At 39.0% G+C, this 25,445-nt stretch overlaps 1 protein-coding gene across 1 annotated transcript; it reads right to left on the minus strand.

Moving 5' to 3' along the window:
* Positions 1-3,471: 3,471 nt before the first annotated feature.
* On the minus strand, positions 3,472-25,059 carry LOC124265954 (angiopoietin-related protein 1-like). The gene is made up of 3 exons (XM_046700776.1): positions 24,064-25,059; positions 15,380-15,527; positions 3,472-4,815 (listed from the first exon to the last, which is right to left on the minus strand). The coding sequence occupies exons 1-3, from the start codon at positions 24,707-24,709 to the stop codon at positions 4,335-4,337; spliced, it is 1,275 nt and encodes a 424-aa protein (XP_046556732.1). The 5' UTR covers positions 24,710-25,059; the 3' UTR covers positions 3,472-4,334.
* Positions 25,060-25,445: the final 386 nt, after the last annotated feature.

A 25,445-nucleotide genomic window follows, 5' to 3' on the forward strand; every position in this document is an offset into this window, starting at 1 on the left:
CCATTACATATGTATTCTGTTAGCATGCGTAAGTCCAAGTGTGAATGAGTGAGTGAGTTTAGTCTTACGCCGCACTCAGCAATATTCCAGCTATATGGCGGTCCAAGTGTGAAAGGGAAAGGACACGTTAATCCTTTAATCCATATGAGCACATCTGTAAAGTGTTCACATTAATGCTTTGGTCAAACTGTCAAATTGGTCATCTGTGACCCCTAAATTTAAAAAATAATCACTACGATGGATATATTCACTATATTGATATATTAATTGTACATCCACTCGTCTGCAGGTATGCTCTCAAACAAGACAAGCTGTTTGTAAAATTGTAAAATTTGGAAAAATGTTTAGCTTGGTAAAATGTGCGGCTAACATTTTACACAGATTTTAGCATTAATCCCAGAACATCACTCATGTCATGGCGGGATGTGATTGAAATGGAAAAAGAAACATGCTTCAGGTGAGATTGGCGAAAACCAGGAACTACAAGGATACTGATGAGCATGGTAAATATTGTTTCAGAATACAGAAACGTTTACCCACAAGTACAATCCAAACATGTGACGGTGGGCAAAAATCGCGACAAACCAGAGATTGATGTTAGGAGCACGGATCAAAGCAGATCCGGTTACGATGACGCGCTATCGTTTTGCCTGACACACCGAACCATAACGCCGCTTCTATTACTGGGAACGTATTGTGACAAGCATCCTCAGATTGTTCTTGAACTAGACTTCGCTTACACACACGTTGAAGGAAAATCTGGTGTCACAGCTTCCGTTCACAAACTGGGGCGGTGGGGTATCCTACTGGCTAAAGCGTTTGCTCACTCACTCGCTCGCTCACTCACTCAATCACTCAATCACTCAATCACTCAATCACTCAATCACTCACCACTCACTACCTCACTCACCAATAAATCAGTCAACAAACCAACCAACCAACCAATCAATCAATCAATCCCTAATGATGCAAGGATAGACACAAATCCAACCTTCTTGGCACAAACAAAAGACCAACCAACACTCTTCAATAAAAGGACTGGCTCTGAACGTTATTTACCCTAATGGACTATGTAAATATACTTTATACCAAACGAAAATCATAAGGTTTTCTTTATTCTTTATCAAATAATCCATCCGAGTTTCTTTGTCTTTTGAAGTTGGATTGACACTGCGTAAAATTATATTCAAAAGCCCTTTGATTTTCACTGTCTTAGAAGTATTAACTTCTGATTCAATTTAACCGCTAGGACATTCCTCTAATGGTAATCTTCTTCACGCTAGTTATGGCTTGGAGGACAATGATAGTAATTATCTTCACTTCTCTTCTCAGATGCCGACAGTGCTTTGAGGATGGCTGGGTCGCCAAGGTGCTTCCAATCGATTCGGAAGCCAATAAACACTCTCATTGTTGTTTCCGAAACAAAAGCCGTTGCATCAACATGCTTTATTACTTTTTGGATCTGTGAATTGCGAAAGTGAGAAATGGTCATTATTAGCTTTGGAATTCATTAGGTCTGTTTATTTTAGTGCTGTAAGAAACCCTACATGCTTAACTTCGTTCATATATGCCGTGTGGTGTAATTTATGTATCATGTTAAAAGTACAGTCCCGATGAAACCAACACTTCCCTTTGGAAAATAAAGTTTTGTCTTATCTCAATAAAACAAAATTGAAAATGAGTGTTCTCCAGACATTGTCAACGCCGGCATTTGTCCTACTCCTAATTAGGTGTGAAATTGGGTTTTAACGTCGTGCTTGAGAATATTTCGCTCATATGACGACGTGCATGCGTGTGTATGTGTATGTGCGGCTGCTTGTACTAGCCCAGACTTAAGCTAGTTGTATAGGGCTAGCCTACTGAGATACACTCCTAATTAGGAGGAGTGAATGAGTGAGTTTAATTTTAAGCCGCTTTTAGCAACATTCCACCAATATCACGACGGGGAATACCAGAAATGGGCTTCACATACACTAAACGCCAAAAGAAACGTTACCCTCCTACCTTTATGAATTACTTAAAAACTATCAAAGATATGTTAGAAGGTATAAGTTTACAAGAAAGCTTAATACCACAGCTTTATGTAAATCACGAAAAGAAATTCTCAAATGCATTCATATTTAGGTGAAATGCATCCTTTTCAGAAGAGTTAAATTGTCCTATTATCGTCCATGCCGAAATAAACCAATAACGGTCATTCAGATGTCCAAAAGAAAGGTTGAAATAAAATTCTGCTTTGAGACAAAGATAAACCATTTAAATTCATCATTTTTCAACTATTAAACAAGAAACAATTGTTGTAGAGTGTGTAAAAGTGTAAAATAATCATTTGTATGATTTCAGTCTTTTAAAACATTTTCTGCTGATATGCATTAGTGAAAACAAGTAAAACGCGTCTTTGGTATTGTGAAAAAATGTTTAGGAACATCTTAAATTATCTTTGTTAACATTTTTGCTTGCACAGTATCATTTTTCCATTTTCTGTTTACACATAACAATATCAATCGCCAAAACGTAGCAATATTCAAGCAGTATTTGCATCAATTTCACGTGTAGAATGATTCTATAGAGTATAAAGAGAGACTATCATGCATGGTATTATACACAAGTACGAGAAATATGCCACGATTAACAGCTGAAGAAAGAAAGAACCATGGGGATGGTGCAGATGGGGTCGACATACAATGCTGTTGCCAACGCCCTCGGATGCCACCGTATCACGGTTATAAGACTTATTCAGGGCTTCAGACAGATTGGGGTCACCGTAGACAGACCAAGAAGTGGACGTCCACGCATCACAACGCCAGCTGAAGATAGGTACCTCCGTCACTAAGGAAGGAGGGTAACGTTTCTTTTGGCGTTTAGTCTAGTGCACTAATGTAGGGAATCGAACCCGAGTCTTCGCCACGGGGCTTTAACCACTAGGCTACCCTACCGCACCGCAAGTGTTTGAGGAAAAAGCGTTCTATTATAGGTCTCGAAATGCATAGATTCCGTTATTTAATCTAAAACAGTTTGACATTGCACAGTCTACAGGATGGTACTACCAAACTGAAAATACTGTTACTTCACTGCTATACACTCAGTATTCTGAATGTATTAGTGAGTGAGTGAACAATATTTCAGTTTTATTACCGAATGTCGCTTGGACGTGATGTATCGTCAAATCCTGCCACGCCAAGGGACGCAACTCTGCATACATAATACAAGAGTTTTCCGTCACTCATGTAATATCTAAATACCATATACATGAGTGAGTTTAGGTTTACGCCACTTTTAACAATATTCCACCAATATCACGACGGGGACACCAGAAATGGGCTTAACGCATTGTACCCATGTGGGGAATCGAACCCGCGTCTTCGGCGTGACGAGCGATCACTTTAACCTCTAGGCTACCCAACCGCCCTATACATGAAATAGTAGCATGAACAAATTCACATGCAAAACAGAAAAAAACAACTGAATCTGTCACATAAATAGCAACTTTAATTATTGCACTTGCATATTCAAGTTGATAATGCATAACACAGTCCTACGCTTTGTCATATCGGACTTAAAGTAATGGTCGATATTATAATGACCTCTGACAGAGATCTATCACAAAGAATGATATGGAATAGATACCACTATTGCTATATATTGTGCACACAAGATCACATAGCGTTATAACAGTTCTTCCTCCAAGTTAGGGCAAATAACGGGACATCACCGTTTCTGGGGGAATTACCAGCAAAGTTTACAATCATTTCCTAGATTTATACACCTAAACGGCCAAATATATTTACTATCGTATGTGACAAAGCTGCCTTATGTTGGCAGACTGTAGGTAACTAGATTTGATTTCAATACATCACGGTTCTGTATACTCAGCGTTCGATCGTCACCCGTGGGTAATTACGGTCGCTTTGCAGCATTGACTCTGTTTTCGGCACATTCCGGAGTGCGCGACAGGGCTGTGACCAATGAGCGCTTAGATAACATCGCACGTAAGGCCATATGTCTCGTTCAACATGTACTACTTTGCACATTGCATATAGATGAGCCCCGTAGGGTTCTCACAAGACTGTGCACGGAGTACGGTATATTTATCTCGCGAGAGAAGTGCATGGCCTGTTTTCATTGGATGACTTAAAATAGCCAAGGGTCACGCTACATCTCGGTCTGTGAACACTGGTGGTTGACCAACGTTGTGTATACAAAGCCGTCAAGTTGGAACAATAAGTATTGATTAGATGAAGTGTAAGATGATCGCTAAAGAACAGTCATTTAATTTCAACAATTGTCAACATGTTTAAAAAATAGTTTCAATTTTCAACCTCCTTGGTGCTAATTCAAGGAGATGCATTGAAGTCTTTCGGCCTCATTGATCTTGCCGGTTTCATCCTCATCAGAGAACTTTTAACGTACCGACCTCCCCATTTTGTACCACCGAATACACCTTTAGTCGGATCCCTGTTCAGATCGGATCCACATCGATCCAGCCAGAATCCAGATCGATAATGATTGGCACAGCTGTAACTGCGCCATGCGTCTCGGTCATGGTCCCGAGCAGAGAACCCACGACCTTTGTTGTGCCGAAGCCCGTCTCGGGTGTTTCCGCTGGTTCTGTTCGTGAAATCGAGTCGGTAGTCTTCGTCTTCATTGCCGACCTTGAAGCCAGAGTAGACGGCGTAGTAGAACTTGCTTGATCGGCTCTCAAGATCGATTCGTAGGTCAAAGGGCTCCACCATGGTCAGCTGATGCATGATCTCAAGGCCCAGCCAGAACTCTCCAGAGAAGTTGCCAAAGCCTTCAATGTAGTCGTCGTAGCTCCTGCAACAGTGAGGAAGTGAGTGAGTCACACAATACAAAGTGAGTGAGTAATCATCGTGGCTCCTGCATATCAGTGGGTAACCTATTAACACAATACATAGTGAGTGACTTATTAACACAATACACAGTGAGTGACCTATTAACAGAATACACTGACTGACTGACTTATTAACACAATACACAGTGAGTAAACTATTAACACAATACACAGTGAGTGACTTATTAACACAATACACAGTGAGTAACCTAATAACACAATACACAGTGAGTAACCTACAAACACAATACACAGTGAGTGACTTATTAACACAATACACAGTGAGTGACTTATTAACACAATACACAGTGAGTGACCTATTAACACAATACACAGTGAGTGACTTATTAACACAATACAAAGTGGGTAACCTATTAACACAATACACAGTGAGTGACCTATTAACACAATACACAGTGAGTGACTTATTAACACAATACACAGTGAGTGACCTATTAACACAATACACAGTGAGTAACCTATTAACACAATACACAGTGAGTGACTTATTAACACAATACACAGTGAGTGACTTATTAACACAATACACAGTGAGTAACCTTTTAACACATACACAGTGAGTGACTTATTAACACAATACACAGTGAGTGACCTATTAACACAATACACAGTGAGTGACTTATTAACACAATACACAGTTAGTGACTTATTAACACAATACACAGTTAGTAACCTATTAACACAATACACAGTGAGTGACCTATTAACACAATACACAGTGAGTGACCTATTAACACAATACACAGTGAGTGACTTATTAACACAATACACAGTTAGTGACTTATTAACACAATACACAGTTAGTAACCTATTAACACAATACACAGTGAGTGACCTATTAACACAATACACAGTGAGTAACCTATTAACACAATACACAGTGAGTGACTTATTAACACAATACACAGTGAGTGACTTATTAACACAATACACAGTGAGTGACTTATTAACACAATACACAGTGAGTGACTTATTAACACAATATACAGTGAGTGACCTATTAACACAATACACAGTGAGTGACTTATTAACACAATACACTGACTGACTGACTTATTAACACAATACACAGTGAGTGACTTATTAACACAATACAGTGGTGACTTATTAAACACAATACACTGAGTGACTTATTAACACAATATACAGAGTGACCTATTAACACAATACACAGTGAGTGACCTATTAACAGAATACACTGACTGACTGACTTATTAACACAATACACAGTGAGTAAACTATTAACACAATACACAGTGAGTGACTTATTAACACAATACACAGTGAGTAACCTATTAACACAATACACAGTGAGTGACCTATTAACACAATACACAGTGAGTGACTTATTAACACAATACACAGTGAGTGACCTATTAACACAAAACACAGTGAGTGACTTATTAACACAATACAAAGTGAGTGACTTATTAACACAATACACAGTGGTGACCTATGAACACAAAACACAGTGAGTGACTTATTAACACAATACAAAGTGGGTCACAATACACAGTGAGTGACCTATTAACAGAATACACAGTGAGTGACTCCACTAACACAATACACAGTGGAGCTGACTTGTTAACACAACAAGTGAGTGACTTATTAACACAATACACAGTGAGTGACTTATTAACACAATACATGAGTGACCTATTGACACAGTTAGTGACTTATTAACACAACTGACTGACTGACTTATTAACACAAGTGAGTGACTTATTAACACAATACACAGTGAGTGACTTATTAACACAATATACAGTGATACACAGTAACACAATACACAGTGGTGACCTATTGGCTGACACATTAACACACGTACAGTGAGTGACTCTATTAACACAATACACAGTGGTGACTTATTAACACAATACACAGTGAGTGACCTATTAACACAATACACAGTGAGTGACTTATTAACACAATACACAGTTATTGACACAACAATACACAGTGGTGACCTATTAACACAATACACAGTGAGTGACTTATTAACACAATACACAGTGAGTGACTTATTAACACAATACACAGTGAGTGACTTATTAACACAATGACATTAACACAGTGAGTGACTTGTTAACACAATATACAGTGACTTATTAACACAATACAAACACAGTGAGTGACTTATTAACACAATACACTGGTGTGAGTGACTTATTAACACAATACACAGTGAGTGACTTATTAACACAATACACTGAGTGACTTATTAACACAATATACAGTGAGTGACCTATTAACACAATACACAGTGTGGTGACCTATTAACAGAATACACTGACTGACTGACTTATTAACACAATACACAGTGAGTAAACTATTAACACAATACACAGTGAGTGACTTATTAACACAATACACAGTGAGTAACCTATTAACACAATACACAGTGAGTGACTTATTAACACAATACACAGTGAGTGACTTATTAACACAATACACAGTGAGTGACCTATTAACACAAAACACAGTGAGTGACTTATTAACACAATACACAGTGAGTGACTTATTAACACAATACACAGTGAGTGACCTATTAACACAATACACAGTGAGTAACCTATTAACACAATACACAGTGAGTGACTTATTAACACAATACACAGTGAGTGACTTATTAACACAATACACAGTGAGTGACTTATTAACACAATATACAGTGAGTGACCTATTAACACAATACACAGTGAGTGACTTATTAACACAATACACTGACTGACTGACTTATTAACACAATACACAGTGAGTGACTTATTAACACAATACACAGTGAGTGACTTATTAACACAATACACAGTGAGTGACTTATTAACACAATATACAGTGAGTGACCTATTAACACAATACACAGTGAGTGACCTATTAACAGAATACACTGACTGACTGACTTATTAACACAATACACAGTGAGTAAACTATTAACACAATACACAGTGAGTGACTTATTAACACAATACACAGTGAGTAACCTATTAACACAATACACAGTGAGTGACTTATTAACACAATACACAGTTAGTGACTTATTAACACAATACACAGTGAGTGACCTATTAACACAAAACACAGTGTGGTGACTTATTAACACAATACAAAGTGAGTGACTTATTAACACAATACACAGTGAGGTGACCTATGAACACAAAACACAGTGAGTGACTTATTAACACAATACAAAGTGGGTAACCTATTAACACAATACACAGTGTGGTGACCTATTAACAGAATACACAGTGAGTAACCTATTAACACAATACACAGTGAGTGACTTATTAACACAATACACAGTGGTGACTTATTAACACAATACACAGTGAGTGACTTATTAACACAATACATTTGAGTGACTTATTAACACAATATACAGTGGTGACCTATTAACACAATACACAGTGAGTGACTTATTAACACAATACACTGACTGACTGACTTATTAACACAATACACAGTGAGTGACCTATTAACACAATACACAGTGAGGTGACTTATTAACACAATACACTGAGTGACTTATTAACACAATATACAGTGAGTGACCTATTAACACAATACACAGTGAGTGACCTATTAACAGAATACACTGACTGACTGACTTATTAACACAATACACAGTGAGTAAACTTTTAACACAATACACAGTGAGTGACTTATTAACACAATACACAGTTAGTGACTTATTAACACAATACACAGTGAGTGACCTATTAACACAAAACACAGTGAGTGACTTATTAACACAATACAAAGTGGTGACTTATTAACACAATACACAGTGAGTGACCTATGAACACAAAACACAGTGAGTGACTTATTAACACAATACACAGTGGGTAACCTATTAACACAATACACAGTGAGTGACCTATTAACACAATACACAGTGAGTAACCTATTAACACAATACACAGTGGTGACTTATTAACACAATACACAGTGAGTGACTTATTAACACAATACACAGTGAGTAACCTTTTAACACATACACAGTGAGTGACTTATTAACACAATACACAGTGAGTGACCTATTAACACAATACACAGTGAGTGACTTATTAACACAATACACAGTTAGTGACTTATTAACACAATACACAGTTAGTAACCTATTAACACAATACACAGTGAGTGACCTATTAACACAATACACAGTGAGTGACCTATTAACACAATACACAGTGAGTGACTTATTAACACAATACACAGTTAGTGACTTATTAACACAATACACAGTTAGTAACCTATTAACACAATACACAGTGAGTGACCTATTAACACAATACACAGTGAGTAACCTATTAACACAATACACAGTGAGTGACTTATTAACACAATACACAGTGAGTGACTTATTAACACAATACACAGTGAGTAACCTAATAACACAATACACAGTGAGTAACCTACAAACACAATACACAGTGAGTGACTTATTAACACAATACACAGTGAGTGACTTATTAACACAAAACACAGTGAGTGACTTATTAACACAATACACAGTGGGTAACCTATTAACACAATACACAGTGAGTGACCTATTAACACAATACACAGTGAGTGACTTATTAACACAATACACAGTGAGTGACTTATTAACACAATACACAGTGAGTAACCTAATAACACAATACACAGTGAGTAACCTACAAACACAATACACAGTGAGTGACTTATTAACACAATGCACAGTGAGTGACTTATTACCACAATACACAGTGAGTGACCTATTAACACAAATCACAGTGAGTGACTTATTAACACAATACAAAGTGGGTAACCTATTAACACAATACACAGAGAGTAACCTACAAACACAATACACAGTGAGTGACTTATTAACACAATACACAGTGAGTGACCTATTAACACAAAACACAGTGAGTGACTTATTAACACAATACAAAGTGGGTAACCTATTAACACAATACACACAGTGAGTGACCTATTAACACAATACACAGTGAGTGACTTATTAACACAATACACAGTTAGTGACTTATTAACACAATACACAGTTAGTAACCTATTAACACAATACACAGTGAGTGACCTATTAACACAATACACAGTGAGTGACCTATTAACACAATACACAGTGAGTGACTTATTAACACAATACACAGTTAGTGACTTATTAACACAATACACAGTTAGTAACCTATTAACACAATACACAGTGAGTGACCTATTAACACAATACACAGTGAGTAACCTATTAACACAATACACAGTGAGTGACTTATTAACACAATACACAGTGAGTGACTTATTAACACAATACACAGTGAGTGACTTATTAACACAATACACAGTGAGTGACTTATTAACACAATACACAGTGAGTGACTTATTAACACAATATACAGTGAGTGACCTATTAACACAATACACAGTGAGTGACTTATTAACACAATACACAGTGAGTGACCTATTAACACAATACACAGTGAGTGACATAATAACACAATACACAGTGAGTGAGTGAGTGAAGTTTCACACCGTTTTGCACAGTATTCCATTGCTATTATTATATCATGAGGAAATCTCGAGGTGAATCAGGACTCAGACGTTTACCAACAAGGTGAAAACCAAGAGCACAGGTATGATGTGATTGTTTAAAACCCAATTTCAACAGGAATTCAAAACTCACAATCAGAGGCTTTCAGCGTGCTCAAGGGACGCAACCCTGCCTGCGAACTGCGTGTCCTTAGCCGTTCGTGCAGCCACACAACACATGCACATAAGAACATTTGATATGTTCTTTACAAAAAATAAATTCTCAACAGCGTCGACAATATGCTGTAAACGCCTTTGGCGTACCGTGTATGTTAATCTCAGGTGAGGCTGGGGGGTTGGAGTGGGGGGTGTCAAGTGGTTGAAAGACTAGTTCATGAAAGATCTGAGTTTATTTACATACATTAACCGTGCATTAAACCATTCTGGAAATCTGCCCGAGAAAGAAATAGCAATACACATTAAGGAAATGCTGCTTTAACTTCCTTTCTATAAAGGCGAATATTTCCGTGAACAGTGAACCACAACTGGGGGGTATTCAGCTTATGCTCTAAGCGAAGACGAGTTAGCTCCCTTCTTACATCGCGACCACACTCGGCTCGACTCGGTTTCACTTGACATATCTCGAGCAACACTGGGAGGCGTCCATATTGGAATCAGTTAACCGCACGCTAATACAACCTGGCGGCTGGCTAAAAAGGGTGCACATTTCTGCAAATCAATGTTGAAAGCTGACATAACAAAAACGGCGATCTGCCATGTGAACTTTATTAGTGATTGTGTGTATGTGCGCGTGCGAGCGTGTGTGTGAAAGAACGGGGAAAAGACGTCAATTCAATGTCAAATTTGTTACAGAACAGATATTACTGTTTTTTGACAGAATTACTGTAACAGGGAATTATTTTTGCCACTGGTATGTCATTCGATAACTTGTTACAGAGATATATTGTTGGTGTGTGACGAGATTACCAGTTACAGAGCCTTTCTACTGTTGTGCGATATGATTACTTGTTACAAGGATATGCTACATTTGTGTGGCAGGATTACTTGTCATAGTGATATGCTATAGTGCGAAGTCATTACTTGTTACAGGGATATGCTTTAGTTGTGCCATGTGATTACTTTATACAGGGATATGCTATAGTTGTGCTATGTGATTACTTGTTACAGGGATATACTATAGTTGTGCTATGTTAGTACTTGTTAACGGGATATGCTATAGTTGTGCGATGTGATTACTTGTTACAGGGATATGCTATAGTTGTGCCATGTGACTACTTGTTACAGGGATATGCTATAGTTGTGCGATGTGATTACTTGTCACAAGGATATGCTATAGTTGTGTCATGTGATTACTTGTTACAGGGATATACTATAGTTGTGCCATGTGATTACTTGTTACAGGGATATACTATAGTTGTGCCATGTGATTACTTGTCAGAAGGATATGCTATAGTTGTGCCATGTGATTACTTGTTACAGGGATATGCTATAGTTGTGCAGTGTGATTACTTGTTACAGGGATATGCTATAGTTGTGCAATGTGATTACTTGTTACAGGGATATGCTATAGTTGTGCGATGTGATTACTTGTTACAGGGATATGCTATAGTTGTGCTATGTGATTACTTGTTACAGGGATATGCTATAGTTTTGCTATGTGATTACTTGTTACAGGGATATGCTATAGTTATGCAATGTGATTACTTGTTACAGGGATATGCTATAGTTGTGCTATGTGATTACTTGTTACCGGGATATGCTATAGTTGTGCGATGTGATTACTTGTTACAGGGATATGCTATAGTTGTGCAGATGTGATTACTTGTTACAGGGATATGCTATAGTTGTTGTGCATGTGATTACTTGTTACAGGGATATGCTATAGTTGTGCGATGTGATTACTTGTTACAGGGATATGCTATAGTTGTGCGATGTGATTACTTGTTACAGGGATATGCTATAGTTGTGCTATGTGATTACTTGTTACAGGGATATGCTATAGTTATGCAATGTGATTACTTGTTACAGGGATATGCTATAGTTGTGCGATGTGATTACTTGTTACAGGGATATGCTATAGTTGTGCGATGTGATTACTTGTTACAGGGATATGCTATAGTTTGTGCGATGTGATTACTTGTTACAGGGATATGCTATAGTTATGCAATGTGATTACTTGTTTACAGGGATATGCTATAGTTGTGCGATGTGATTACTTGTTACAGGGATATGCTATAGTTTTGCTATGTGATTACTTGTTACCGGGATATGCTCAAGTTGTGCGATGTGATTACTTGTTACAGGGATATGCTATAGTTGTGCGATGTGATTACTTGTTACAGGGATATGCTATAGTTGTGCTATGTGATTACTTGTTACAGGGATATGCTATAGTTGTGCTATGTGATTACTTGTTACAGGGATATGCTATAGTTATGCAATGTGATTACTTGTTACAGGGATATGCTATAGTTGTGCTATGTGATTACTTGTTACAGGGATATGCTATAGTTGTGTCATGTGATTACTTGTTACAGGGATATGCTATAGTTGTGCTATGTGATTACTTGTTACAGGGATATGCTATAGTTGTGCAATGTGATTACTTGTTACAGGGATATGCTGTAGTTTTGTCATGTGATTACTTTTTACAGGGATATGCTATAGTTGTGCAATGTGATTACTTGTTACAGGGATATGCTATAGTTGTGCGATGTGATTACCTGTTACAGGGGTATGCTATAGTTGTACGATGTGAGTACTTGTTACAGGGATATGCTATAGTTGTGCGATGTGATTACTTCTTACAAGGATATGCTATAGTTGTGTGATTATACTGAAAGTTACAGGATTATATTATAGTTGTGGGATAAGGTTATTTGTTACAGGCATTTTTATAGTTGTGTGATTTGATTACTTGCTGCAGGGAGATGTTATAGTTGTGTGATTGTATTGAATGTTACAGGTATGCTATGGTTGTGTTATGTGATTACTTGTTACAGGGATATGCTACATTGCGTTGAGTGTTACAGGGTTATTTTATTGTGTGGTAGGATTACTTGTTACAATTTTATAGTTGTGTGAAATCTTACTCTATTAAGATTCGGTTTATTATTGCAGACATATATTACTGTTTTTCATGGCGAACCTATTTGTCAGAGCGACATATTAAACCAGAATATCAAAAGGTCAACCTCCTACAATCAAATCAAAAACATCCACGAACGAGAGTCTAAGATAGTGATGTGATAGATGTGGATATAGAACAAATTTAAACAGGCGATAAGATCTGTGGCATTTATCAAGATAGAATGTAATTATATCCGTGGCGGTGTGTGGTCCTGTGCGTAGAGCTCAGGTCACAATCAGTTGAAGTTAAGCAACGTTGGTCGCGGACAGTCCTCGGATGGGTGACCGTGTTTGGCAGCTTGACTCCTGAAAGTTTCTAGGACTTCAGTCCTGCCCCACAACGAAGCGCATGTGACGCATGTGGTCTCACCTTAGGCAAGTGAGTTTGTTCAAAATTGCCTCTGTCCACCCAGCAGTAAAATTGGGTACCTGGTATGATGCGATGGTAGTCTGAATTTGAACCTTGAGCGCCTGACAGGCGACCGGTTGTATTCTCCACATGGAGTGTTCTGTACTCGTTGACCAGGGGTAATATGTCAGCGCTTTGAGCATGCAATGTGCATGGATAAACGCGCAATATAAATGGACTATTATTATTATTATTATAACACAACAGATAATAGAAGATGAAGCTGCTTTGGCTCCAAGATTTGATGGATGAGTCAGTGATACAGGCAATTGATACTATAATGAATGTGGAAGGCGTTTTTACGAAGCGTGGGGGACATGGTGCCCAAGAGCCTGGCACTGTGTCTGACGAAGACTGATCACCTACTTTTCCGCTAATGTTCTACTTACCATTTTGGCACCACAGTCGTGTAATGTCAATTTATCGATTAACAGGGCATGACTTCTTCCTTACCATGTCCTATAAAATGCGTTACGTTAAGAGTGGACATAAATTTCAGTAAACATTCGTGTTTCGGTGTTATGTTAATATATTGGGCAACTGTAGCTCTACATTCTACGACTGGGACTGTGGGGTAGCCTAATGGTTAAAGCGTTGGCTCGTCACGCCGGACCCAGGTTCGAATCCCCACATGGGTACAAATGTGAAGCCCATTTCTGGTGTCCCCGCCGTGATGTTGCTGGAATATTGCTAAAAGCGGCGTAAAACCAAACTCAGTCAGTAGCTCTACATTCTACGACTTGAACAGTCTTCAGTATCTACTTAAATGTGCCAGGTTCAGCCAAGCAAGATCTAAGAGCTATTTTGTTAGTTGACATAACATATGATCCAGATTTGCCAGTTGTTTTAAATGTAAAAAAAAATCTATCCAAAACTATTTTACCTCAAACATTTTTAGTGGCTTATATGCTTACACAGAATTATTACGTTTTGCAAATATCATGACTTACTGGTCGAACAAATAAGGACTGTTTAATAAATGTAGATTGCGTAGATTGTATAATTGTATATGGTGTGTGGTTCTGAAACTTTTATTCGACCATCCTTGTGAGTGAATATGGTTTTACGCCGATTTAGCAATATTCAAGCAATATCACTGTCAGTGTGATAAATCAGAAATGGGCTAGACACATTTTACAAATGTGTGGAATTAAACTCGAGAATTTTTGTTGATGGGCGAACACTTTCAACACAAAGCTACCCCTCCACCATCCTTGAGTACAGAAGAGTGAGTTTGGTCTTATGCCGCTTTTAGAAATATTCCAGCAACATCACACCGAGGGACACCAGGAATGGGCATCACACATTGTACCCATGTTGGGAATCGAACCCGGGTCTTCGGCGTGACGAGCAAACGCTTTAACCACTAGGCTACCCCTCGACCATCCATGCGCACAGAGGTCGGTCTGATGGCTACAGGCGATGACGTCATGGCTTACTTGTGGAAGTCTGTTTGACCGTCGTACCGCCTTTGCAGGAGCGTCCATCCATCTTGGCAGAACACCAGGGATGTGTAGGCGCTGCTTTCAGGTTTGATCTGGTAGATCCCCCGCCGGGGGTTCCCTCGATCTAGAACGTCCTGACAATCTGTTGAAAACAAAGCAGAGAGGTCGGTGCCACGTGTGCATATTTCATGTGCTTTGCCAGCATGTCGAAATATCGATTCCATTTGGCATTTGGAAAAACATATTCGGCAAGGGGCGGTTTGTTTACATTGTAACGTAAGATTGGAATGATTCGGGAGGGATTAACTGTAGGAACCCACATAACGGTTTGGTCTGCCAGGTCAGCATGTGTTTTCCGTCTGGTGTCAACTTGTGTTGAATATATAGTGCCTATGTTTATAAACCTGCTGATAAAGCAGTAAGAGCGTTTGGTCGTTTGTCAGATGACCGTAGACATGTTTACTCCTCTATCTAACGTTAGCCATAAAAGACAGAGAGTAACAGATAACAGACCACATAATTGTACGTTGGTTTGGTAGTTATTTACCACCGCACTCAGCAATATTCCAGCTATATGGCGGCGGTCTGGCGTCTGGACCAGACAATCCAGTGATCAACAGCATGAGCATCGATCTACGCAACTGTGATACGATGACATGCTTCAACCAAGTCAGCGAGCCTGACCACCCGATCCCGTTAGTCGCCTCTTACGACAAGCATGGGTTACTGAAGATCAATTCTAACCTGATCTTCATGGGTTCATATGAAACGACTTAATTCTCAGGACTTAATCAGCGTCTTTACCCCATACAGCTTCACCATGTCCGACAAACAAAACACCTTGTTTGCATCAAATGGATCAGGCAATATCTGGGTCAGAGCTTCTAGCCACACCTGGTTGACTTTAACACAGGTTATCAACCTTCGAGGCTTCATAGGATGCATGCCGTGTAAGTTGGCCGGCATGCACGTGTACAGCATCTGTTCAGGAATTTCCTGTTTGTTGTCAATATATACATGAGTCAATGCGATGAAATTAACAAACTTGGGAACTGTGTCTACAGTCTACAGTATGCTTATAACGAACTCGCTTGTAACGAACTGACGGATACAACGTAATGAATTTGGGTCCAGCCACTTGTACGTTTTATCGAAATGCTTATAACGAACTACGGTTATACCGAACAACATTTTGTGGTCCCTTTGAGTTCGTCATAACCGTAGTTTACTATATCTGTCTGTCTGTGTCTGATTAAACGCTGAATCGACTTGGGGCAGTTGGGTAGCCTAGAGGTTAAAGCGTTCGTTCGTCACGCTGAAGACCCGGGTTCGATTGCCCACATGGGTACAATGTGTGAAGCCCATTTCTAGTGTCCCCCGTCGTGATATTGCTGGAATATTGCTAAAAGCAGCGTAAAGCTAAACTCACTCACTCACCCACTGAATGGACCTGATGTTGTCTCCATGACATTTGAGGCTTTGGAATGTACAACACATGTGCCATCATTAAAAGGGTACCACTTTAAGATCAGAATCACAGAACACAGCCCTGTGTTTTAATACAGTCAAGCCTTGTTAAACGAAACATTCGGAACCTTCGAGGAAACATCCGTGTTTCGAGACAAGCCAGTGAGTTATTGCTGTTTTCTTGTGACTACTATCAGAACGAATAATTATTTGGGCATTATATAGTCATTGTTAGTGATACTTCTGTTCGTTTTGTGTGTAATTCAGCAATATTCCAGCTATATGGGGGTTGTAACTACTCGAGTCTGGACCAGACAATCTAGTGATTGACATCATGAGCATCGTAAGATACAATAACATGCATCAACCAGTCCGTTCGTATTTTCATATGACCAGGATGCATTGATGAAGACCAAATCTAGTCCGAATCGTCTGATTATATATTTGTGTTTATTGGTAAACGCCAGCTAACAACTCAGCACTCGTGTTGCCGTGGTAATGTGACTGTTGCCCTAAGCTAAAATATATGCACTTCAACATTTCTACAAATTCTTTAACTGGGGAATGCAACCCTCAAGGCCAATGGGTGTTTGGCAAACATTCAGACATATACATTTTCTATATGAAGTAATTCAAACCGGATGATATTTATTCAGATTGAAATGAGGTCAAGGATGCGATCACCGACATCTATTGTTTTAAAACGGATAATTTTTTAGTCACTTTGTAAGGGTGTGGCCAATTTTGTCCAAACGCTTTCCATTCTAAAACTTCAGTTCTTGAGAACGTAAATATTTGGCTGAAAACGAATCGTTTGCAGATGGTTAACAGGTGGATTTTTTATCATTTTGGTGCAAAGCCACGTTAAATATTGTCTGGATTTGCATTTGAATTGAGGGAAGAGGGCGGGGATGTTAGGAAGAGTGAGTGAGTGAGTGAGTTTAGTTTTACACCGCACTCAGTAATATTCCAGCTATATGGTGGCGGTCTGTAAATAATCGAGTCTGGATCAGACAATCCAGTGATCAACAGCATGAGCATCTATCTGCGCAATTGGGAACCGATGATATGTGTCAACCAAGTCAGCGGGCCTGACCACCCGATCCCGTTAGTCGCCTCTTACGACAAGCATGGGTTACTGAAGGTTCATTCTAACCCGGACCTTCACGGGTTGTTAGGAAAACAGGTGGTGAGGGGTGTGTGGGGTGAAGGTGGATGGGTTGGTGGGGTGAGGGATTGTCCTGGAATGAGTCTATAAGCTCTTCAACTGTTTTGTCTGGTATGCTGGTGACACAAGAGTGCCTCTCGTGGGGCGCACTGACCTTTGTATTTAATTTAATCTCATTTGGCTGTGAAATGTATTTCTATTGACTAAACGACAACACGAACAACTGAAAGAGGGGGGAATATGATATATACTACCCATCAAAAGTTTAGACTCACTTAAAGCACTCACTATGTTATGTATATGTATGTGGTTACATCGAAGATGAATTTCTCCACCAACTTGGGGGGAACCAACTGAAAACCTTATGCAGATGAATTGCACAAGGATGATGCTTCAAATTGCGAAAGGCATGAGCAAATGTCGTGCATGTGAACAGATTCGTTTTGGTGTAAAGTTTTGTTAAGAATTCGCCAATTTTCACAGATTTTAATCATTTACTGAACTCATGACAATAATCTTTTCAATGTTACGAATATGTTTTACAATACACCAGTTCATAACTAAACAGTACCTTTAAACAGTATGGAATATTTTGCAAAAAGCTAGTTTAGAACAGTGGACAAGTAAGTGGCTACATTTACACTAGTGAGTCTAAACTTTTGATGGGTAGTATATAATAATGCATTCATTATAGCGCGCTAGTTAGAGTCTAAAGTTGGTTACAATTTGAAATCACACAATCAGTCGCCGTTATCACATAAACCACCAGCGGGTGATGATGATGATCTCAATTAAAGGTATGATGGTAAAGATGATGAGCATAATAATGATGACAAGATGGTAAAGATGATGAGGATGATGATGCCAAAGACAGTTTTAATGATAACAATGCTGACCAGCATGTTGGTAGAAATGGCGACAACTATCGTGATAGTTTAAAGATGATGAACATAACAGTGATGAAATAGCGACAGAACTTGATGATGATGATGATGATGATGATGATGATGATGATGATGATGATGGTGATGGTGATGATGCAGCTGCTGCGGCAATAAAACACAAAATGTTGTCTTTACTTCATTATAAGAATTACGTTTCGAGAAAAGTGGGGATAATTAAAAGAAATCCATCAAGATTAACAAAATAGATACGTATACAAACAGAAATTCAACGTACATCACTTAAGCATAAAAAACAATATTAATATTTTCAGTCACGTCCAACAAAGTATCAGAGCCATGTAGTACAAGCAGGTGGTAGCAGACTGGCACCGAGTTTAGCTGGCATTTCCTTTGTACATCTGTACATGATAAACTGATTTGATTAGCCACATATCCCCGAAAGAGGCACCTCGTTTCTATTATTGCACCATTCGGATGGTCGGACGAGGAACGTTTTTCACCATGCCTAATTCATGTGCTGACTTCACGGCATCTATTTCTGGCACAAATGCTTCGGCGGATGTAAATGAGAATTGACAAGGAAAGAACTTCCCCTGGGGTGAAAAACACAAGTCTGTACTTCCGTTCTGAGGGGTAAGACAAGGAACAGCGGAGGCGACCGGGGAATGGGGTTTAACCTGGGGAAATGCCTCAGAAGCGGTCGTAAAAGCGGTGTTGGGTTGCTCTGTGTTTGTTACTCTTGTAAGCCACGCCAAGATACCGTCAGGCTCAGGATGTAACACTTGAACATTCGGATATTGAGCTTTGTTGAATGGATATTGTGTAACATTGTTACAGACTTGATAGCTGGTATTGTTTGCATAACATTGTTATTTGTTACAGTTTTAATGAGCAAACAAAATGCATAGCATTCGTTGTAATTTATTTGCATGCAGTATTCATTGCAGCTTTAGTTTTACTTTGTTTATTTGAATGCATGGGGTGGGGTGTGGGGGGGGGTGACAACCATTATTGGCATGAGTATATGTTTTGTTACAGATTCGCATGCATAGCATTGTTAAAGCTTTGGGTGTTGAACATTGTAGTAGTATGCATGCGCGTTCAATTTGTCCCAGATATGCATGCATGTTTAGCAGTGTTTTATCATTGCATGAATCTATTATTTGTTATACGTTTACATTCATGTTAAGCATTGCTGTATCAAGCAAGCATGTGATACTTTACTTCGGGTTTACATACATTATTGCATTGTTGTAGTATTACATGAATGTATCTATTTGTTACAACTTTTATTTAGGTTAAGCACCGTAGCAGCATCACATGACACAAAAATGAATGGATAGAATGCAAAGATATATGAGAGTTTGAATAGATAAATCATGAATGCGAATGGGGTTGAAACTAGTGTTGGGAATTGGTTAAAATCTCATAATTGATGATTGCTTCATTACAACCTATCAATCATCGAAAATAATTGGTTAGCGTCATTTATGAAAGTTGTCCTGGTTATTTTTGTTAATACACAAAACATAAAGAAAAAACATGTAGTTCTTTGGGTTTTGGGGGGCAAATGTCACATCTTGAAAGGATAACTAGTAGGTTAGGAACACAACTGTCTTGGGGTCTTTAAGATGAATTCAATCATGACTTAGAACGAGCTTGTAGTACTCATGCAATGTAACTGATAAAACCAACCTTGTGAAAAATATTGTTAATGCGAAAAGTGTTCCAGAATTGTTTGTGTTCGATTATGAGAAAACATGATCGATTGCTTGGTCATTTCGTCACTGCGACCAATCTTCGATTATTTCAATTAATCGGACCACCACTAGTTGAAACACATTCATATTGTGTCCAGATGTTTTGATGATAGACTGACGGTTGATCCCGCAATATTGCAGATAAGATGCAGCAGTCAACAAATGGATAGATGCATAGATATGCAGTTGGATACCAGAAAGGATGCATATATATTTTGGACAGGAAGATTGATGGATGGCAAAATGAATGCATGCGTTGATAAATACACAGAAGGCTAGATAAATAAAGGAAAACGTATATTGGCACCTGGATAAATGCTTGTCACTATAATTATGGACGAACTTGGACTGTGCCTGGACAGATAACTTGATGCTAAAATGAAGCCTTGCAAGTAATAAATAGACACATAGATGCTTTGCATTGATAACGGATACTTAATAGAGTGAGTGAGTTTACTTTTACGCCGCACTCAGCAATATCCCAGCTATATGGCGGCGGTCTGTAAATAATCGAGTGTGGACCAGACAATCCAGTGATCAACAGCATGAGCATCGATCTGCGCAACTGGAAACCGATGACATGTGTCAACCAAGTCAGCGAGCCTGACCACCCGATCCCGTTATTCCCCTCTTACAACAAAGCATAGGTTGATACTTAATAGACACATAGGTGATAGCTACGACTACATGGATAAACATGGATGGTTGGATGGATGGGTGAATTGATCCGTCGATACGAGGATGGGGGATGGCCCCCATGATGAAGATATTCAAGTATACCAAAAGGACTAGAAACCAAAGAAAACACACCAGCGAAGCTAGCAAATGCAGACACATGGACACACAAACATACAGACAAATCGTGAAGTGTTCTAAAGGAAATCGCCAACTCCACAATTTCCCCCGAGTAACGTGTGGCAACAATACTGTATAATTAGCCGAACATGGAGGAAACCTCCACATTTATGAGGTAAGAAATGTTATTGTTAGGGACAATAATGGATTAAAGATGTTAACAAATGGCAAGGAATTCCGGAATTTGGTTCCTGGGCCTAGTTTGAGGTGATATGCGAGCAGTTGGTTGCAGGTTGAGTTAATGTGGCGTTGTTTCTACCTATATTATATTCCTGACACAGGCGGGAAAACGGATTGTCAGTAAAATGCTTTACACATGCAATAAAATATGTAAAATATACAACACGAAATCTAGTATTTTTGTTCTTAGAAAACATGCTTGTAGGTCGATTTAAGTAATATTTTGTTATAAAACTTGTTTTGGATCATTCCCACTGCGTAAAGATATAATCTGTTAACGATGTTAATTGTAATCTGACATAAACGCCAATAGTCATTAAGGATACAGACATACATTGTAGTCTTTCATCAAAGAACTGGTGGAAATTCAGGTAGAATGAATCTTCAGCATTTCTGTCTTAAGAGGTGACATTTTGGTATCTGGTGGTCAAGATTCGGTGGATTGCTTGGTGCAGACATCAAACATTTATTGTGGGTTTTGACGTCCAATATAATCTAATGTCAAACATTTATTGTAGGTTTTGACGTCCAATATAATCTAATATCAGACATCAAACATTTATTGTAGTATTTGACGGCCAATATAATCTAGTATCAAACACCAAACATTTATTGTGGGTTTTGACATCAAACACCTACAGTTATTGTGGGTACGGACCAATGTAATCTAATGTCAAACATCAAACAGTTATTGTGGGTACGAGGTTCAATGTAATTTAATGTCAACACCTACAGTTTTTATGGGTACGATCCAAAGAAATCTAATATCAAATATCAAAGAGTTGTGGGTTTTGTCGTCCAATATAAGTCCAATGTAGTCTAATACCAAACACCTACAGTTATTGTGGGTACGAGGTTCAATGTAAACTTATGGCAAACACCTTCAGTTAATAGAATATCAAACACCAAAAGTTATAAATATTAAGGGTAAGGACCTTCATTGTAATCGAATATCGACCACCACGGCATGACATCCGATGTTATCTCCTAGCAAATACAAAAAAGTTACCTCTGACTTCACACACACACACACACAGTGTCAATCCCGCAATACATTTTGTAAATTTGAATGTAAATGTCCGTAAATATAACTTTCAACTGACATGAAATCATATGTACATTGTATGTAAATTGCCCGTGAATACCTGCAAACTGAGACTTAATTTTGTTTTATCTTCTTTGGTTACACTGTACTTGCATTCCACATTTCTGTAAACAGATTTTAACACAAGTGAAACCTCCATAGGTCAAAGCATGAGGTCTGTGGTCTAATTGCGGGAGGGTGCTGTGTAGCGCGTAAGCGGATTCATCGTATCAGTTTCATTGTTAAATCATATTTGTTTTTAGATTTTATATTTAATGACAATAGATGACATAGATTGCTTACACAGACACATATAGGGAGAAACACACACACACACACACACAGACACACAGACACAGATACACACAGACACAAAGACAGAAACACAGACACACAAACACACACAGATACGCACAGACACAAAGACAGAAACACAGACACACAAACACACACAGATACGCACAGACACAAGACAGAAACACAGACACACAAACACACACAGATACACAGACACAAATACAGAAACACAGACACACAAACACACACAGATACAGAAACACAGACACACAAACACACACAGATACACAGACACAAAGACAGAAACACAGACACACAAACACACACAGATACGCACAGACACAAAGCCAGAAACACAGACACACAGACACACACAGATACGCACAGACACAAAGACAGAAACACAGACACACAAACACACACAGACACGCACAGACACAAAGACAGAAACACAGACACACAAACACACAAAATAACGGACCTATCTAACAGCGTAAACTAAGAACGGTAGTAAATATGATCCCCCAAAAGTAAGCACAGATAATAAGTCAATCATTTAAAGATCTAATCGCACCCCATATCAGTAAAAGATTAAACGTGTACTATTTGATTTAATAAAATCAACAAAGAACTTTGCACGTCAACAAGAAATCATTGCTAAAAACAGAGCCGATTGTGCAAATCCGGCTATATCATGAGTGAGTGAGTATGGTTTTACGCCGTTTTCAGCACTATTCTAGCAATAACACCAGAAACGGGCTCAACACGTTCTTCCCATGTGGGGAATCGAACCCGGAACTTCAGCGTGATGAGCGGACGCTTTAGATATTAGTCTGCTCAAACGCCTCAACTACATCACGAGCATGCGTTTATGAATCAGTGAGAAATTGTGAATATACCATAAATCATTTTCACTAATCAGTCACTTACGTTTAGATACACAGAAGTACGCGTCTAATTACCTTTGAAGGTTTCCGTTGATCTTGGTGCGTCATCAGAAAAGGCGATGCTGGTGGGACTGTTTAGAGCACTCAGTCCGGGGAATCGTAGACTATTTTTCCAATTTTGAGACTCCTCGTCCACCTTTTCCACAAGTTCACGCAACTCTTGTAACTGTTTCTCAATCTTGTCCAACCGGTCATTCGTTTGTTCCTTGTCCGAAGTGGACGTCTCAACATAGTTGTTGAGACTGTTGATGGAATATTCAATATTGGCTGGACACCCACAACTGTCAAGCCTACCACTGGGGACAGGGGATGGGGTGGTGAAGGCTGGTTCAGTGGTTGGGGGTAGCAATCCCTGGGTTGTGTACAACACCCTCTGTCTCGACCGCTGTCGTTCTTGCTCCCTCCTTTCTATTTCCCTCTCTCGTTCCCTTCTCTCAGTTTCTCTTTGCCTCTCTCTCTCCCTCCTGCTGTTGTCCCTTCCTCTGGTCCGACTGCTTGTACGATGTCGATCTGGTCGTGGCCGTCGTGCCCTAGGAGCTGGTGTCAGTCCGTCGTCGATGTCGTCGTATTCATTATAATCCCTCTGCTGCAAGCTGAGCTGTACGCATACGAGAAGCAGAACACATATTAGCAGTATATTTCGAAGTATATGCACTTCCATGCTTCCAGGCCAATTTCCAGACGGTAAGTGGACCAGATGTTGGATAGACAGGCGTCGGTCGTTTTGGGGAAACGGCAATGAAAGATTGCCACGAATCCCAATCTGCACAAACAATGGGATGTCAAAAAACACCGGCCACAAGCGAATCGGGCCTTTGAAAGTTTAGTGACGATGGATTCCCTTAAAGGCCATTGGTCTGCCGGCCCTAGTAGGCATCCACTTAAAAACGCCTGTGCGCGTCCAAATGGTCTGGAGAAACTTGCCTCCACATACAAAGAAACCCGTAGGTTTGGGTTCTCTGAGACCAACAGCCAGGGAACAGTCCAAGTTGTAGTATTTGCTTAAGGGATGTGTTGTAATGTTCCACACAATGATACCAGTCTGGTTCTGATACAATAACGGATCACGTGACTTTGGCTCGTGGCGGAAAATGTCAACAAGCTGACTTCAGTATGAAGCAGAAAACGGAAAGACTGGCGGTATTTTTTGTCTTTCGTTCCACACAACGCGACACCGGGATATGCTTATACAACAATATATTTTAATTCGGAAAAAAGTTAAATAACACCGTAACCTTTCGTCAGTATATGTTCTGCTGTGAAATATTTCTTTTGATGTTGCAACATAAAACGAAAATGCCGAATAATAAATTTCAGATTTAATGTGTAATACTGAGTCGTCTTATGCTCTTTGTGACTCATTAAAACACTTTGTCATCCTTAAGAAATCTTTGCCA

Source organism: Haliotis rubra, unplaced genomic scaffold (genome assembly GCF_003918875.1).
Source record: "Haliotis rubra isolate DU_JTF1 unplaced genomic scaffold, ASM391887v1 Scf1221, whole genome shotgun sequence".
Taxonomy (NCBI): domain Eukaryota; kingdom Metazoa; phylum Mollusca; class Gastropoda; order Lepetellida; family Haliotidae; genus Haliotis; species Haliotis rubra.